The sequence below is a fragment of the Tachysurus fulvidraco genome, chromosome 19 (assembly GCF_022655615.1).
Source record: "Tachysurus fulvidraco isolate hzauxx_2018 chromosome 19, HZAU_PFXX_2.0, whole genome shotgun sequence".
Classification (NCBI taxonomy): domain Eukaryota; kingdom Metazoa; phylum Chordata; class Actinopteri; order Siluriformes; family Bagridae; genus Tachysurus; species Tachysurus fulvidraco.
This window is the reverse complement of record NC_062536.1, coordinates 19,216,055-19,235,155: the sequence shown is the minus strand read 5'-3', so window position 1 is coordinate 19,235,155 and position 19,101 is coordinate 19,216,055. Positions and strand designations below refer to the sequence as shown.

Genomic DNA, 19,101 nt, shown 5'->3' with positions numbered 1-19,101 from the left:
TGTGGTGTGTTTTCTCTGGTCCACAGTGTGTGTCATTGTGCTGTATCACATCCTCCCCCTCAGCACCTGCAGTCACTCCCAGCTGCAGCAGTGTTTCTCTGTGCAGTCTCACTGACCGAGGTTTTTGTACGACGCTCTAACACTGTGTGAACACATAGTTACTACTGATCACATGTGCACTCTGACAGTAGTAATCTCCTGTATCTTCAGTCTGGACTCGACTGATGGTCAGAGTGAAGTCAGTATTAGATCCACTGCCACTGAAACGATCTGGAATCCCTGACTGTCTGCGAGTAGCATAGTAGATCAGGAGTTTAGGAGCTTCTCCAGGTTTCTGCAGGTACCAGTGTAGATCATCACCATCATACACATCACTACTGGTTTTACAGTTGATGGTGACTGTGTTTCCTGGAGCAACAGTTTGCACTGAAGGAGTCTGAGTCACAGTCACCTGACCTCTGGATCCTGAAGAGAAACATAGATTGTGTTTCTGTGCTGTAAAGTGGTGTAGAATTAGTATGAAATGAAGTGTGTGAGGCTGTGAGTTGATGTTAAACTCTCACCTTGAGTCCAGAGGGCCAGTGTGCAGATGAAGACGCTGATCAAAGTCATGGTTGCTGTGGGTGAAGTTGCTGAGCAGCAGCTCTCAGTCATGAAGTGTTAAAGTCACAGGGCTATAAACACTCACAGAGCACTGAAGCATGGGCCACCAATGCAAAGTGTGTGTGTGTGTGTGTGTGTGTGTGTGTGTGTGTGTGTGTGTGTGTGTGTGTGTGTGCACTGTAGTGTGATGGAGGTTTTTGTACGATGGTTTCATTAGAATGTATCACTGTGGCGCACTTTTGGTGGAGGCTCCAAACTCATTGTGAACAGTAAGTGTGTTTTCTTCTTTTTAAAACTAAACCAGTTTAGTTCATTACTAATTCCATGAAGAAATAAACTTAAACTAGATGATTTATGTTTAGAATGACATCATTGATGTTATTGTGTATTATTATGCTGTGTTGAGGAAAACATTTCAGTATCAGAACAGATCCCATATAAATGTTCTTCAACATTCAACAAATACACAATAATTGATGTTAAATATGTAATAATGACACACTTGCTATATATTCAACATGCAATAACTCTGCAGTTACTCTATAATAAACATTTAATAAATATAGTGACTTTGTGCTGATGTCAAATCCAGATGAAAGCTGCTGTGTGTGTTTGTGTTAAACAATGAATATTTCTGTAATCAGCTCCATTTGGATTTGCTGCAGTTAAATATGCTGAAGGTTTGAACTATAAAGTAATAAGACTTGTTATGAGAAATGATTTTTCCAGATAAATGACAGTGTGGAACATGTTTGTTTTGTCTCTGCACTGAAACTCAGGTCCAATAATAATAAAGTACTCAATGAAACTCAGTCATGAAGTCAGACTTTATTAGACTTTATTACTCTGTAAGATCAGTCAGTTCCACAAAGTAGAAATATTTCTTCCTTCTAACTGTGTGTGTGTGTGTGTGTGTGTGTGTGTGTGTGTGTGTTTCTCCTCTGCAGCTGGTCTCACAGCTCCCTCCGTGTCTCTGCTCCCTCCGTCCCCTCTGCAGGTGTCTGAAGGATCGTCATCGCTGCTCTGCCTGCTGTCTGGCTACTCTCCACAGGGGGCGCTGGTGAGCTGGACAGTGGACGGCTCCGAGGTGAAGAACGGGGTTCTGACCAGCGCTGAAGAAGAGAAGTACGGCCGTTACAGCCGCAGCAGCACCCTGACCCTCAGCAAAGACCTCTGGGAAAAGGGGGAGGAGTTCAGCTGTAAGGTCTCCCATAACAACGCCAATCATCCAGTCACGTTCAGAAAGAGTCAGTGTGAAGGCTAGTGGATCCAAGATAGAGTTTAACATAGAGCTGCTTATCATCCATCCTAAATAGAGTTTCAATTCTACACAATGCTGACATTTCTGTCTTTACTCTGTTCACTGTCCTGTTGCTCTTCCTGTAGTTTTTGCTGAAATAAAGCTGAGTTTTGGACGTTGTTTGTTCTTTTATTCCAGTTAATAGTGATGATCAGTGTGATGAGAGAGTGGGATTAGCTGTAGATTCAGTGCTGTGTGTTGTGCTTCAGTGAGTTTGACTGAAGGAAGTTGAACATCTGGTGAACTTTCTGCTCTATTCTAGGAGAAATGAAACTCTTCAGTCCTGTTCATGTAAATCTCACTTCCACCTCACTGCTCTCTCCATCTACCTCATTCTGACTTAACACTAACACTGACAGAATCAGTCATGAAGCTTCTTTCATATATAACTATTACTTTTCTTTGATATTTGTTTGTTAAAAACATGTTTAAAAGTTGAAAACTGTTTAACTTGTTCAACTGCACCATCATTATTTCAGTGTTTCCTTCTTTAAAATGTATTTCATTTCAAAATGAAGTCATATTTTTATCACTTACTGTATTTAAAAGTCAGTGTAATCATCAGTTAATCGTCAGTTGTGGCTCAACATGTTCCTAAGGATAAAAAAACGTTTCAGTAAATCCGTAAAATGGTTTACAATTTATTGTGTGCTGCTGCGCAACAGGACCCAACACTCGTGTAGCATGAGAGAAAATGGGCCCCGATAATATGTTACACTGAGTTTTTATAAACATGATTCAAACACAGGATCTGAAGAAAGGAAAACATCATCTACCATTGGCTAGACAACACCTGATTACCTTATGATCAGGATAATCTTACCAAGGTCTGCCTAGAGTTATTTATGAGCTAACTTGGCTCCAACTTATTGTGACCCTCTAATAAGTTTCAACAAACAATCTCTGCTAATCACAATCCCTAGTCACATCCAATGTCTAGTCTTGTACACAGAAGGTCAGAACATCACAAACAGCTTCTTTGTAAAAATTTGTAAGTATGGTTGGTGGCAGGCTGTGGGAAGTAAAGATGTTGCTGTGTCCTCTCTACTGTGAGGTATTAATAATCCAGATAAATTTATCAGAAATGTCTACCCCAAGAAAGCTGGCACTACTGACTCTCTAGTTAGTAACCCTTCAACTCCAGCGTTAGAGCCCTCACAGTGGGGCGAATGGGTGACGACTCGGTGGCATAGTCGCAAAGCCAAAGCTAACGCATTAGCTTGCCCATGGGAGCACCACTCCTCTCCTCTTCACATGTCTAACAGGTTTGCTCTCCTCAGTGAAGCACCTGCTGAGAAACCTAATAGAGCTCTGGTTATAGAAGACTTCATCTTAAGGCATGTGAAATTAGCTAGGCCTTTAGGGCTTCAGCAGCACTGGTTAGGTGTGTTCTGGGAGCCAGGGCAAAAGACATAGCAGGTAATGTTGGGGTCTTAGACAAGCATAAGTACTCGAAGGTAGTTTTTTCACATAGGAGCTAACGGTATACGCCTTTGTCTATGGGTGGCTATGTTTTTTTTCAGTTTTTACAAAGACTTTCTGCCCCCACAGTGCAAGGTGCTACAACTGACAAAACACATTAACATTCAAAAATAACAGAACACACAATGACGTAAAACAGAGGCAAGAAAACACAGTTAAATATCAGAATCTAAATGTTTCATACAGATGTAGGTCTGAAGATATGAAGGAAAAATATCCAGGATGAGGACATGCCAGTGTTTTGGGGACATGCCAGTGGCAGACAATCAAATATGAGAATACAACACATAATAATGAGTGTGGGTTTTAATATTTGTTATGGGCTTCAGTGCTCTATGGAAAAAAGTGTGTAAAGCACTTGATAATACAGCTTTTAAGCTGGGCAGATCGCCATGGCAACATATACTGTACACAGCTAACCTGGTCTGAAGCAGCATCAATTCAAGACACACTGAGGAATTACAAATACTGAGCTTTAATAGAACATGAATATAAAGCTCAATCCTCCCTTTTTTCCTGTTCACACAAACCTGTGTTCAGTCCTGACTACCAGCATTAAGGCCAATGTCCTGAGTCAGGTCATGACCCATTTACTCAGAGAGTGTAGACTATATCACCATGTAGAGCTTGGAATGAACACTGACTCTCTTACTGTATGTATATGGGTTTGATTTAAACATTTTTCTTCAAATGTTCCTGTCCATTCTGCATCGTAGTTCAGTTCCATTGGGCTACCTGGAGACACCTGAGAGGATTCACCTGCAAGAAGGTCCTGAAGGTCCTTGCTGGTTTTTCTTTATTTTTTCTATATTTTATGTTTTTTCTGCCGTGCACAAAAGCGGTGCACTGATTACGTACAACAGCAGGCATTACTGGACATCGCCAATTCGTCCAACCACCACAAATTTACTGATTTTATTCCTCCGGAGCTACAACACATCAGTCCCTCCCAGAACCACCACCACCATCATCAGGAAGGCAGCGAGTTCGAGTGTGATAGCTGACCCGAGGAGAGCGCTCTGGAGACGTTGACGCAAACAAGGCAAGAGGGGAGGGCTTCATGCTCACCTAAAAGCTTATGTTAGCCGACCACCGTTACCAAGCCTGTTGTTAGCCAATGTGCGATCTCTGGAAAACAAACTGGATGAGCTGAGAGCTAGGACTATCACAGTGGGAAATACGAGAGTGCTGTGCTCTAATTTTTAACGAGACCTGGCTTTCAGATAAAGCTGCAGCGTCCGGCTAGGCCAAAGGGGGTGGTGTGTGTGTTTATTAACAAGTGGTGTGAGGACATACAAACTGGTTTTAGGCATTGCTCGCCTGATGTGGAGTTTTTATTGCTGAAATGCCATCCTATTATTTACCGAGGAAATTCAACACTGTTTTTATAGCCGATGTTTACATCCCCCCACAAGCTAACACCACAGTAGCGCTAGGCAAGCTCCACGATGTACTAAACGCACTAGAGACGTCTCACCCTGATGCTGTCTTTATTGCACCTGGCAACTTTAATCAGTCTAAACTACAGACTGGTCTTCCCAAATATCATCATCATGTGGACAGTCCAACCCGTAAAAACACATTGAACAATGTTTATAGCAAGATATTGGCTGCAAACAGGGCTGCACACCGCCCCCACTTTGGACACTCAGATGACATACCTCTGTTTATATACCGGGTCTACAGACATAGACTTATTAAGCAAACAAACCCTGTTAACAAACAGGTTAAGCTTTGGACCCCACAAACTGAGGGCATCTTGCAGGACTGCTTTTCTCTGACAGACTGGGATGTGTTTAAAACTGTAGCCACTTTGGAGGACTCTTCTGTCAGTATACAGGATTACGCTGAGTATGTGAACGGGTACATTAGCACGGGTGTTGATAAAACTGTACCCACCATACAAATCAGGAAGTTCCCCAACGAGAAGCCCTGGATAAACAGTCAGGTACAACACATGCTTGATCACTTGCATTTACATCAGGCAACGAGACAGAGTACAAAGCTGCAAAAAGTACGGTCTGAGAAAAGCAGCCAAGTGTGGACTGATTACAGTGGCCAAGAGACGGTACAGAGAGAAGCTGGACAGTTTCTACTCTAATGCTGAGGCCGGGCGCATGTGGCAAGGCATGCAGCACATCACAGACTACAGGACCACTGCAAGCACTAATTTCAACTCCTCAGACAGCCTACCGGATGACCTCAACACCTTTTATGCCCGCTTCGAAACCTCCAACACCAACACAGAGATGAGGCACACACACTCAGTCCACCCAACCCCCCCTCCCTGCCCCCTACTGTCTCATCAGCTGAGGTACACAAAGCATTAAGGAAAATCATCCCCGCAAAGCAGCAGGACCAGACAACATCCCTGGGCAGGTCCTCAGAGCTTGTGCTACGGAGCTGACTGATGTATTCACTTACTTCCGTTTCAACCTCTCCCTCAGTCAGAGCATCGTCCCCACCTGCTTTAAAGGACAGGAACCTTTCGCACTATAATTTTGCCTAAATTCTGGGTCCTTTCTCACTCCCTGCACCTGCCTATCATTGGAGTCTTTATCTCTGAATTGAAAGAAACCAGAATATACCTCATGCTGCTGAGTATCACCGCTGCTTGCCAAACAGAATCTGCAGAACTTTTTAACCGTAAAGCTCTCCAGGAATCCTGCAAGAAATTGAGCACTCAGATTATCAGCAGCAACAAATAATACTGTCTAGTTTCTCCAGGGAAACTCTGTTTTGGTCCAAAAGCTTTAGATCACAGATAAGAGAACTGTTGCATAACCAGAGATTTTGACAGTGGAAGTATTGCATAGTAGAGAAATCTGGATTGAGTTGAGGGTTGACCTACATTTTGCAGGTATGTTGGTAATGACTCAGTATACAGCACACATTTTGTGTTTCAGCTTTGATGCTCCTAGAGGATTTACGATTTGGAAATCATCAATGTAAAGTCCAAGAACAACTGTGAACTCATCGCTTGTAAGAAGAGAGTTTTCATTAAAGTACTACAGATGATCTGTATTCATGTAGCACATGGACTTCTTCTGACATAGCATGGTTTAACACGTCAGTTTCGTTAAGCAACTTCTGTATCATGGGAAGAACAGAGACATATTGTTGTAAGAATGGGACCTTTAGTAGGAGTAGGTACAACACACATGAGGAAGGACTTAGTAAGATGGTATTGCAAGCTTGAGCTTTTTGAAAGGACGTATACCTTATAAGGAATACAGCCGGTTGCTGACCACAGGGTCACTGACTTTGAGAGAAATGGTGGAGAATGTTAATTTTGTGAGAGAGGAGTGGAAAGGAATGTTGGTTTTAAAGTCAGTAAGAATGGCATATTGGTGAAAGGCTTGAAAATGTATAAAAGCTTATCTTGAAGTACATTGTGTGTGCATTCTAGTGTAAACAAGCTCAGTACATGCTATACTCTGTGTGCATCAGAGAACAAACGCAAGCTTACACTTATTTATTAGGATATTACTAATATATTGTTATAATCTTTGCATTTTAATTACTTTTACTTAATACTGTTTGATTATTGAAGATTTTATTTGTAATTTTCTTTTATTTTACTTTACATATATTACACACATTTATCTGTATTTTGTTGCTTTTAATTAAAACAAGGTCTCCCGTTGTGAGGACCCTGAAAAGACAAAAAGGTCTAAGTTTGTCTCCTTCATTTAAAGATTCAAACAATAGATTAGGGAGAAGAACTTGAACCTTTGTTAGAAGACCGAGGGACTATGAAGGACACCTGCGTTCAAGGTGAGACCAACTCTGATAGTCGATCTTGTGTTTTCAAAACTAACCCGTGCAAACTAGGACACATTCCTTAGTGGGATTGTGGACTGGTTTCCTATCCAATAAAAAAACAAGTGTCACTATTGGACAAGTACGTCAGTATAAATTACTTCAATATGAAAACATTAGAAAAAGTTTCCACAAAACATTCAATGGGGTTTACCAGTGGAAACTCTCTGAGTACACCGGCTGCTCTCTTTTTAGCAGTTACTAAGGATCCATCTTTGGCAAAAAATGTCATGATATTACTTTCTGACACAGCACTTGTAACAGCTCTTACAATGGTTTGATCCATGTCTGTATGTATACTTAACACGGTCCTGACTCTGACTGTGCAATAGTGGCTGTGATAGCTTATGAATTTGACAAAGTCATTAAGATCATTATGGCTAGGTTCATCACTCAGCTCTTCTAAATCCTCTAAATCATCAGCATGTGATATTTGCTCTTAATCATCAGGGCTTATAAAATCTTGACAAACAATTTAAATCTCTGAGTTCTGTTCTTTGTGTACTTTACTCTTGTGGGCTCTGAAAGTGGAGTAGACAGCACTTGTCTGTAAGGACACATGACTTTATGATTTACTTTTAAATGTGCATTATGCAGGTGAGTGAAGTAATCAGCCTCAGTACAATACTCAGCAAACCCACATGACAAACTGATAAAGTTAACTGGCACATCTGCACTTGGCTGTTGATGTGATGATTTGGTGTGAAAGAAGGATAAATGCACTTTTAAGGCATCGAATGATTTAAAAGTACACAGAAATTCCTGATGCAAACAAGGAAATGGTTCTGTTCTAGCATAAGTTTGAGTCTATAATGTTTAAATAGCTAGAATGGGATCGCCGTAAAAACACGTGAAAAACTACCTGATTAAAGCATATTTTCTGTCCTCACAAACAGCCCCCAATAAAAAACCCTAAAAACAATAAACAAACGAACAAATGACTGAGGAACTGGACTGGGGAGCGAGTGGGATCGTGTCTGCCGCACACGAGTGAAAACAAACTTGTTAACTAAAAGGTTAAATGTTTTTCACTGCTCACAAACATGACTTTAATGGGGAGATAAAGAAAAAACAATGAACAGAAAAAAAAATATTTCTGCCAAATTCAGATGCAGATCTGGTGTAATTAATTTAAATAAAAAAAAAATACACAAATTAAAGTAACGTTAAACTTTTTACATATCTCACTGCTCTAAACTGATAAACCAGTGTGAGGGTTTTTTTTTTTTAAGAAATTCATAAAGGGGTCAATTACCTATAAAGTTCAGGAACCTTGAATAAAAAATAAATCTGCAGATCTGGTGTAAATAATTTAAATAAAAAATATACAAATTAAAGTAACTTTAAACTTTACCCATCTAATAATGAAATAAGAAAGTGTAGATGATAACGTCTTGGGGGTCACAGGACATTGATAAAGGCCATTTGGGGTCAATTACCTATAAAGTTCAGGAACCCCTCAGGAACCCCTGTTCTATCTTCTCTTCAAACACAATCAGCTTTGCAGCTCATGTGCTAATGTGGTACATCAAAACAAGTACTTTCAAAATGCAGCATTATTTTGTGTTATAAAGTCTTTAGGTTAGAGAAAATACAGAGATCTTCCTTGTTTCCTACCAAGTTACAGTTCTGATTGTGTTTGTAGAAAAGTTTGATCATCAAATCATCAGAGTGATGATGTCATAAACAGCACAACCTTTAGACATGTATTTATCTGTGCTGAATTTGATGAAAAAAGAAGTAAAGCTATTTATTACATGTGAGTTATGTTGATGTAGTTTAGTGGTAGAGGTGGGTGTGGTTAAATTACTTTAGTGTAGAATGGGACATACGGAGCAGTCAAGTGAAAGTTTGATACTTTGCTATGCAACATGTTCTTGTGCCAATACACTGATACTCAACATACAGAAGGTTCTGCAAATAAGTTGTATGGAAACGTTTGTTCTGTGAGACTGAGTGAAGTGGGATTCATCAGGAGCACAAGGGATTAATCACACTTTCTGTAAGACCTGGTGGGATTAGTCAAACTTTACATGTGGTTGTTATGTTCAGGTTGTTGACTGTGCTGCTGATTTTTTGTCTTTGATAACTTTATAAAGAAAATCATAATCTAATAGTTTATTAATGATAAAAATGTTCTGTCAGTGTCTTTAATTAATGAATGTTAATGTTATGTGCATTAGTCAGTTTGTGTGTGTGTTTGTGTGTGTGTGTGTGTGTGTGTGTGTGTGTGTGTGTGTGTGTGTGTGTGTGTGTGTGTGTGTGTGTGTGTGTGCATTAGTGAGTTAGTGTGTGTGTGTTTTCTCTGGTCCACAGTGTGTGTCATTGTGCTGTATCACATCCTCCCCCTCAGCACCTGCAGTCACTCCCAGCTGCAGCAGTGTTTCTCTGTGCAGTCTCACTGACCGAGGTTTTTGTACGACGCTCTAACACTGTGTGAACACTGATTTACTACTGATCTCATGGTAACTCTGACAGTAGTAATCTCCTGTATCTTCAGTCTGGACTCCTCTGATGGTCAGAGTGAAGTCAGTATTAGATCCACTCCCACTGAAACGATCTGGAATCCCTGACTGTCTGCGAGTAGCAGCGTAGATCAGGAGTTTAGGAGCTTCTCCAGGTTTCTGCAGGTACCAGGCGAGACGGTTACCACTATACACTCCGCTACTGGTTTTACAGTTGAAGGTGACTGTGTTTCCTGGAGCAACAGTTTGCACTGAAGGAGTCTGAGTCACAGTCACCTGACCTCTGGATCCTGAAGAGAAACATAGATTGTGTTTCTGTGCTCTAAAGTGGTGTAGAATTAGTATGAAATGAAGTGTGTGAGGCTGTGAGTTGATGTTAAACTCTCACCTTGAGTCCAGAGGGCCAGTGTGCAGATGAAGACGCTGATCAAAGTCATGGTTGCTGTGGGTGAAGTTGCTGAGCAGCAGCTCTCAGTCATGAAGTGTTAAAGTCACAGGGCTATAAACACTCACAGAGCACTGAAGCATGGGCCACCAATGCAAAGTGTGTGTGTGTGTGTGTGTGTGTGTGTGTGTGTGTGTGTGTGTGTGTGTGTGTGTGTGCACTGTAGTGTGATGGAGGTTTTTGTACGATGGTTTCATTAGAATGTATCACTGTGGCGCACTTTTGGTGGAGGCTCCAAACTCATTGTGAACAGTAAGTGTGTTTTCTTCTTTTTAAAATTAAACCAGTTTAGTTCATTACTAATTCCATGAAGAAGAAATAAACTTAAACTAGATGATTTATGTTTAGAATGACATCATTGATGTTATTGTGTATTATTATGCTGTGTTGAGGAAAACATTTCAGTATCAGAACAGATCCCATATAAATGTTCTTCAACATTCAACAAATACACAATAATTGATGTTAAATATGTAATAATGACACACTTGCTATATATTCAACATGCAATAACTCTGCAGTTACTCTATAATAAACATTTAATAAATATAGTGACTTTGTGCTGATGTCAAATCCAGATGAAAGCTGCTGTGTGTGTTTGTGTTAAACAATGAATATTTCTGTAATCAGCTCCATTTGGATTTGCTGCAGTTAAATCTGCTGAAGGTTTGAACTATAAAGTAATAAGACTTGTTATGAGAAATGATTTTTCCAGATAAATGACAGTGTGGAACATGTTTGTTTTGTCTCTGCACTGAAACTGAGGTCCAATAATAAAGTACTCAATGAAACTCAGTCATGAAGTCAGACTTTATTAGACTTTATTACTCTATAAGATCAGTCAGTTCCACAAAGTTACAGAAATATTTCAGAATGCTTTCTAACTCTGTGTGTGTGTGTGTGTGTGTGTGTGTGTGTGTGTGTGTGTGTGTGTGTGTGTGTGTGTGTGTGTGTGTGTGTGTTTCTCCTCTGCAGCTGGTCCCACAGCTCCCTCCGTGTCTCTGCTCCCTCCGTCCCCTCTGCAGACGTCTGAAGGATCGTCATCGCTGCTCTGCCTGCTGTCTGGCTACTCTCCACAGGGGGCGCTGGTGAGCTGGACAGTGGACGGCTCCGAGGTGAAGAACGGGGTTCTGACCAGCGCTGAAGAAGAGAAGTACGGCCGTTACAGCCGCAGCAGCACCCTGACCCTCAGCAAAGACCTCTGGGAAAAGGGGCAGGAGTTCAGCTGTAAGGTCTCCCATAACAACGCCAATCATCCAGTCACGTTCAGAAAGAGTCAGTGTGAAGGCTAGTGGATCCAAGATAGAGTTTAACATAGAGCTGCTTATCATCCATCCTAAATAGAGTTTCAGTTCTACACAATGCTGACATTTCTGTCTTTACTCTGTTCACTGTCCTGTTGCTCTTCCTGTAGTTTTTGCTGAAATAAAGCTGAGTTTTGGACGTTGTTTGTTCTTTTATTCCAGTTAATAGTGATGATCAGTGTGATGAGAGAGTGGGATTAGCTGTAGATTCAGTGCTGTGTGTTGTGCTTCAGTGAGTTTGACTGAAGGAAGTTGAACATCTGGTGAACTTTCTGCTCTATTCTGGGAGAAATGAAACTCTTCAGTCCTGTTCATGTAAATCTCACTTCCACCTCACTGCTCTTTCCATCTACCTCATTCTGACTTAACACTAACACTGACAGAATCAGTCATTAAATTCTACCTTACCGTGAGTTAATAGTTGGTTTAAATTCAATTTATTTGAACCAGATTTTCCTTTCATGTGCAGATGGATTACAGGCTACAAACATGGTGTTCATGAAATACTTTTGTAATCAATTGATTTTTCATTATTAAATAGTGTATTGTGAAATAATATATAACTAAAAATTGGCTCCAATATAGAGCTTCTTCTGGGTTCCACTGTAGAAGGTGGTAAGGATGAGTGGTGGGAGGCTGGCTCTCTAGTCTTCGCACAAAATAAATGTGCCCTCTTTACTGTGAAGTTGGTAATCCAGGTGATGTCATCAGGAATGCTTACCTCAAGAAACTTCTGACTCTCTCAACTATGGAGCCCCCAATGATCAGGGGAGGTAGGTCAGCTTACCTTCTCCAAAAGTGTTGTGACATTGATTCACCAGTCTTTCTACCTCCTCTCTGTATGGTGTTTCAGTATGGTCTTGTTTCTGATGAGTCCTACTACTGACGTGTCATCAGGAAACTTGTCGATTAGGTTGGATTCTGACTTTGCAGCACAGTTAGGACTCTGTGGGGCACCTGTGCTCAATGTGATGGTGCCTGACGTTCTGCTGCCAATGTGCGCTGCCTGCGGTCTCTCAGTCAGGAAGTCTAAAATCCAGTTAGAGAGTGGAGTCTCAAGGCCCAGTAGAGAGAGTTTCCTCACCAGTTGCTGGGAGATTATCGTATTGAACGCTGAGCTGAAGTCAATGAACAGCATTCTGACATATGTGTCCTTTGTGTCCAGATGAGAGTGGACAGAGTGTAAGTTGTGGGAGACAGCATCATCAGCATTAATGCAAATTGCAGTGGGTCCAGTGAGGTGGGAAAAGTTGAGTGAATGTGTCTCTTGACAAGACGCTCAAAGCACTTCATCATGATGGATGTAAGTACTACTGGGCGGTAATCATTAAGACACCTCACTGATGACTTCGTCGGCACTTGGATGATGGTGGTCTTTTTGAAGCTCACAGGGCCGACCGACCTGACTCAAGGAGATATTAAAATGTCTGTGAGGACACCTGCCAGCTGGTCAGCACTGTCCATGAGCACTGTCCCTGGTATGGTATTCGGGCCAGCAGCTTTTCATGGGTTGACTCCAGATCGTGTCCTCCTCACGTCGAATGTGGTCAGGCAGAGCACCTGATCCTCATGTGCCTGGGGTCCTGAGTATAAAAAAAGTGATTGTTAATTTTCTGTGCATATCGGCGTTTTGCTTTCTTCATGGTTTTGGAAAGCCGAGCCCTTGATGACCTGAGAGGCCCGTATTCTCCCAACTTGAAGACAACACAGTTTGCACTTTCTGTTCATACAAACATCATACAAATGAAATCAAATTAGAATAAAATAAAATGTATAACAAGAAGAGGATGAATAAGAATAATCAAATCAAATTCAAATTTTATTTTATTTGTCGCATACACATACATACAGTACGACATGCAGTGAAATGCTTTTTACGTCTGTCTGGTATTCAAGCATATAAAGGAATGGAATTAAGGATAAATATAAAACCAAAATGAGGTAGATAAATAAAACTATAAACTATATAAAATATATGAAAATATATGTGAAAGGTTATTGGCAGTACAAAATTAAAAATGATTTTGTAATTGTCCTTAAAGTGTCCATGTGCAGGATGGTGTGTATAAAGTGGCACTGTGCTGTGCAAGTCCAGAGTTAAAGTGACAGTGCATAGTTAAAGTGTCATAGTGGGAAAAAAAAAACCTAAAAAATTGTCCTAAACTAGATCCTGGGTGTTTCCTGGTTTAAACTCCGATAGGCCTGTGGGAAGAAGCTTCTCCTCATTCTCTCTGTGTTTGCTTTCAAGGAGCATTTTTGGGATGGCGGAGGTCTTTTACAATCTTCCTGGCCCTGGTCCATCACCACGTGCTGTAGATGTCCTGCAGGTCAGGGAGCTTGCTGTGGATGGTAAGTTCATCTGAACGCAACACCCTCAGGAGGGCTCGCCTGTCCTGCATGTTGCTGTTCTCTAACCAGGAAGTGATGCTACCCGTCAGGAGGCTCTCAATGGTGCAGGTGTAGAAAGTCTTTAGGGCCTGAGAGGGTAGTTTGAAGTCCCTTAAGCATCTCAGATGGTACAGATGCTTCTTGGCCTTCTTCACCAGGGTGTTCATGTGACAGGACCAAGTCAGGTCCTGTGTGATGTGAACACCTAGGTACCGGAAACTGTCCACTCTCTACAATGTGGTCCCGTTGATGTTTAGCGTTTGGTATGACCACTCCTGCTTTGTGCTGAAGTCCACTATCAACTGCTTAGTCTTGCTGACATTTAGGAGAAGATTGTTCTCCTGGCACCATCTCTCCAGGTTTTTAGTCTACTCTATGGCGCATTTGGTCTACTCTATGGCGTCTTTGGCGCATTTTTTCCTCTTCAACGTGAAATCCACTTTAAATACTCTGTCATTCATAATCATACACGTACATGTAATACATCATTCGAAACTGTGAAGTGTCTACTTTTATTTGACTGCCTTCATAATAACAACAAAACGCTGTTCTTTTGGCAAATAAAGAAAATAACCAGGGTGTGCATTCAGACATCTCTGTCTCCTTGACCATCTTCCTGAAACACGTTACAAACATGAACTGATAACTCCGCCAATACTTATCACACGAACATGATACATATGTCTAATGAAAGCCTGAAATGTCCACTTTTAAATCATTAGCACTAATGTGATCCCACCTACCGCGTATGGAAATTACCCGACGCGGGCTATGCAAACAAGATCAACGCCCCCAAACAATGGTATAAGAAGCACCAAGTTTTAACAGATTCGATTAAAGATTAAAAAAGATTCCATTAAAGATTTTAACAGAGCCATATTGTATTGGTCATATACAATATTGTTACTTTTATACATATTGTTACTTTATTATTTATTTTAAGCATCTGTCTTGTAGTAGTGTCTGTTTGCTCGGTCTCTTGTCTGGCACAGTTTACACTAGGTTGTACACATGCACTTTATGTGGATTTTAGGATTTTTTTAGTATTTATCTTGTCTGGCACTGTTTGCACTAGTTAAACATTCTAAATAAACTACAAACACAAAATGTACACATTTATTTTGTCCTCACATTCTTTCTTGTAACTGCTCTCTCAGTCACACACTTACCTGAAAGGCTCATTATGCAGCTCATTATGCGGACCTTTGTCTTCTCAGGTGTGAATTACATTAATATGCATGATAGTTGACGCCTACTTGCATATGCCCTTTTCAAACAAAAGGTGTCTTAGAAATTTTAAATCAATATATTGTTTTCTGTGAGCGAGTAAACAAGATGATTTTCACATAATTTTGAAGCAAAAACTCTAGGCTACAAGATCCAGTTCTCAAAAGTCCTGTGAACCGACGTTCTGTATGTGTTTTATGTCCTTATTCAAGTGATTTATAATGTTTCATTTTTCACTTACCATGCATAAACATTGTTTTCTCAAAAACACAATCATGTACATACATGCTGCTCACATATTATTGTAGTCCAGTTTGTGCTGATTACAGTGATATTAGACTTTAGCCATTTATATCTTCATAAGCAACTGAAAAAAGCACAAATGTCAGGGTATGTCAAAACTTCTCCAGGCCCAAAAATACCCTTAGACCCCAGAGGGGTCTACGCTGAACTGTAGACCACAAACAGCATTTTCGCATAATTCCCTTTTTCTGCAGTCCTGATGGTTCATTGTAGTGTGGCGAAGATGAGCAATGGCATCCTCAGTAGATCGGTTCTGGTACGTGAACTGTAGTGGATCCAGTGTTTCTGGTAGTGATGCAGTGTTGAAGTCTCTGACCAGTCTTTCGAAGCACTTCATCACTACTGAGGTCAGAGCTACAGGGCGGTAATCGTTGAGGCAGGCGGACTGGGGTTTCTTCGGGACAGGAACAATAGTGGACAGTTTGAAGCATGAGGGGACAATAGACTGTGCCAGTGAGAGGTTGAATGTCTCAGTGAACACCGGTGCAAGGTCAGCACAGGCTTTCAGAACCCGATCTGTGATGCCATCTGGTCCTGCTGCCTTCCTGGTATTCACTCTCCTGAATGCCCTCAGAACGTCATGCTCTGAGATGGTGAACGTGTTTACCTCTCCAGCTCTCTCAGCACGCATGCTGTTTGTGCTGCTAGCATCGCTAGCGTGGTTAGCTGCAGCCTTGAAGCAAGCGTAAAAGGTGTTTAGCTCGTCTGCCAGAGAAGCGTCTGCATTCCTCATTCTAGAAGCTGGTGTTCTATAGTCCGTAATGTACCTTAGTCCCTGCCACAGGCTCCTAGAGCTACCGTGTTGGAACTGTGACTCTAGTTTCCTTGAGTAGCGCCGCTTTGCTTCCTTCACCACACTGCACACACTGTAAGAGCAGCCTTGTACTCGTCCATGTCCCCGGTGGCGAGCCCCGTGTTGTAGGCAGCGGATAGTTCTATCCACCCACGGCTTCTGGTTGGGAAACGTTCTTATGGTGGTTTTCTGCACCGTATCATCTGCTAGTTTCCCGATGAATCCCACAACCGCTTCCATAAACATGTTGACGTCATCAGAGCTGCACCTGAACATGTCTGTATCATCTAAAGCGTCCTGCAGAGCAGCCACCGATTGGTCAGTCCAGCGCGTGACCTCCCTCTGAACTGGTGCTTCCTGTTTCAGCATTTGTTTGTATACAGGCATGAGGAAGATGGCGGCATGGTCCTAAACAGTGGACGTGATTGTGCCTTGTAGCTGTTCTTGAATGGTGTGTAGCAGTGATCCAGTGTCCTTTCGCCCCTGGTGGGGCAGGTGATGTGCTGCTGAAAGTTCAGTAGTGCCCGCTTGAGATTGGCACTCTTAAAGTCTCCCACCACAATTAGCGCAGCGTCCCGATTCTGTGATTGGTGTAGTTTTAATGTCTCATGTAAGTCCCATGCCGCAGTGTCCGTGTCTGCTTAAGGTGGAATATAAATGCCACTGACTATGACCAAGCTGAATTCCCGAGGTAGGAAATTCACAAGTCAATACCAATCTTCAATCATTGGAACTTAAATTTTCCAGATCTAAGTGTTGCTTAGCTGCCAAGTCACATTCACTACAGTTCTGCTACCGTCAGTAAAATGAATTTACAGTTTAGCTCTCATTAAATTAATTCATAGGAAATTTATAGGAAATTGTCCTTTAAACTCAAAAGACATTGGTAAAAGTTTTTACTTTCAGTTGAACCTTAACGACCTTGTTCATCCAAAAATAAAATTTCTTTCATTTATTACTTACCCTCATGTCATTTCTTTTGGACTTCATGAACGAAAATGAAGATTGTTTGAATTAAATCTTGAGTTTTAATAATAATAATAAAATTTATAAAAAATATATATTTTTAATGCACATTACAAAAGCACAATGATACATGATTAAACCACTGGAGTTACATGGATTAGTTTAATGATGTCTTCCAATGACTTGCAAGTGTTAGTTGTGTAGCTGTCAATGGAGGGACAGACAGGAAGCATCAGATTTCATTAAATTCATTTGTGTTTGGATTATTAACCAAAAGTCTTACAGGGTTTGAAGGACATGAGGATGAGTAACTGATGACAGGAATTACATTTTTGGGTGATTTAATCCTTTAGATCCTATTTTACTTTTGTAGACAAATATTTTTATTTTTTCATATCATTAGCCAGTATAACAAATATTACAAAATGTTAAAAATACTGAATATAAAAGTCTGGGAGATGCTGATTAAATGATTCTGAAAATTAGTAGCACACAGTCTTTGTTAATGGGTAAAATGTTATTTTGTACGTGTGACATTTAAAACCTTACAGATAACAAAATAACTTACAGAGCAGGTCTTAAAGAATGCAGTAGGGTCATCCCCCAAAATGACCAGCAAACCACGAAGGCAAAGAGACATAACATCTGTTGTCTCAGTGGAAGATATTTCAGATATTATATACCTTCCCCTTAAAGTGCAACCTTCACACAGAAGGCCAAATTTCTTTATTTGCTGAGGGTCATGTTCCATATAGTGATGTTTCAGCTTTAAATTAAAATCTGGATAATGTTGACTGCAACAGCTGTCTGTGCTCTGATATTTTACATTCCAGGTAATGCAGTGTCTCTTCAGCATGCCTTGGTGCCACAGCTAGCTCAATTATGTCTTTGAGAAGTTACCAATCAGAAATAGTAGGAGCTGTATGAGACACCAATTCTCATGGGTGTTTCCACCTATGGTCCCTTTGATGTAAAATCCCTACCCAATCACCTGTGGTCTGTCCATTTTGTGCGTAAAGGTGTAATTAAAGTACTTGATGGCAGGATTTAACACATTTATAGTAAAATAAGTTTTGCCTATCAGGAATTTAAGACACAGGGATGATGCTTTAAGACTAAGAATCAGAGCAATGCCTTCTAACACGTCGTGCATGATGTCAGGAGGATAACTAGTGACCACATGAAAGTGATTGAGATTCTCAGTTAAAGGACAGGAACCTTTTATACCATAAGTTTGCCTAAATTCTGCTTCCTTTCTCACTTCGTGCATGGGAGTCATGGGAGTCTTTGTCTCTGAATTGAAATCAGAATATACCTCTTGCTGACAAGCTATATTTTGCAGGTATGTTGGTAATGACTCAGTTTACAGCACACAATTTGTGTTCCAGCTTTTATGTTCCTAGAGGATTTGCAATTTGGAAATCATCAATGTAAAGTCCAAGAACAACTGTGAACTCATCGCTTGTAAGAAGAGAGTTTTCATTAAAGTACTGGCCATCTACACATGATCTATATTCATGTAGCACATGGACTTCTTCTGACACAGCATGGTTTAACACAATGGTGTCCAATCTTATCCAGAAACGGCTGGTATGGGTGCAGGTTTTCATTCCAACCAAGCAGAAGCCACACCAGAGTCTACTAAAAGCCAAGAACAACTGATTAAACAGGTGGAATCAGGTGTGGCTTCTTCTTGGTTGGAATGAAAACCTGCACCCACACCTGCCCTTTGTGGATAAGATTGAAAACCACTGGTTTAACACGTCAGTTTTGTTAAGCAACTTCTGTATCATGGGAAGAACAGAGAAATATGCAAGCTTCCACAACATATTAAATGGGGTTTACCAGTGGAACTTATCTGAGTACACAGGCTGCTATCTTTTTAACAGTTCCTAAGGATCCATCTTTGGCAAAAATGTCATGATGTTACATTCTGATACAGCACTTATAACATCTCTTACAATGGTTTGATCCAAATGGTTTGATACTTAACACGGTCCTGA

General features: G+C 40.9%; 2 long non-coding RNA genes and 2 gene segments (V, D, J or C); 2 read left to right on the top strand and 2 right to left on the bottom strand.

Annotated features, from left to right (window-relative positions):
* Nucleotides 1-28: 28 nt before the first annotated feature.
* LOC113658683 lies at nt 29-625 on the bottom strand. The segment is given in 2 exon segments: nt 29-465; nt 564-625. Coding segments are annotated over 2 exon segments (378 nt in total).
* On the top strand, nt 208-11,560 carry LOC113655607. The gene is made up of 3 exons (XR_007138546.1): nt 208-340; nt 9,838-10,369; nt 11,093-11,560. It is a non-coding gene; the product is annotated as an uncharacterized LOC113655607 (long non-coding RNA).
* Nucleotides 507-2,018, top strand: LOC113658686. The gene is made up of 2 exons (XR_007138554.1): nt 507-872; nt 1,551-2,018. It is a non-coding gene; the product is annotated as an uncharacterized LOC113658686 (long non-coding RNA).
* LOC113655530 lies at nt 9,546-10,116 on the bottom strand. The segment is given in 2 exon segments: nt 9,546-9,962; nt 10,061-10,116. Coding segments are annotated over 2 exon segments (378 nt in total).
* Nucleotides 11,561-19,101: the final 7,541 nt, after the last annotated feature.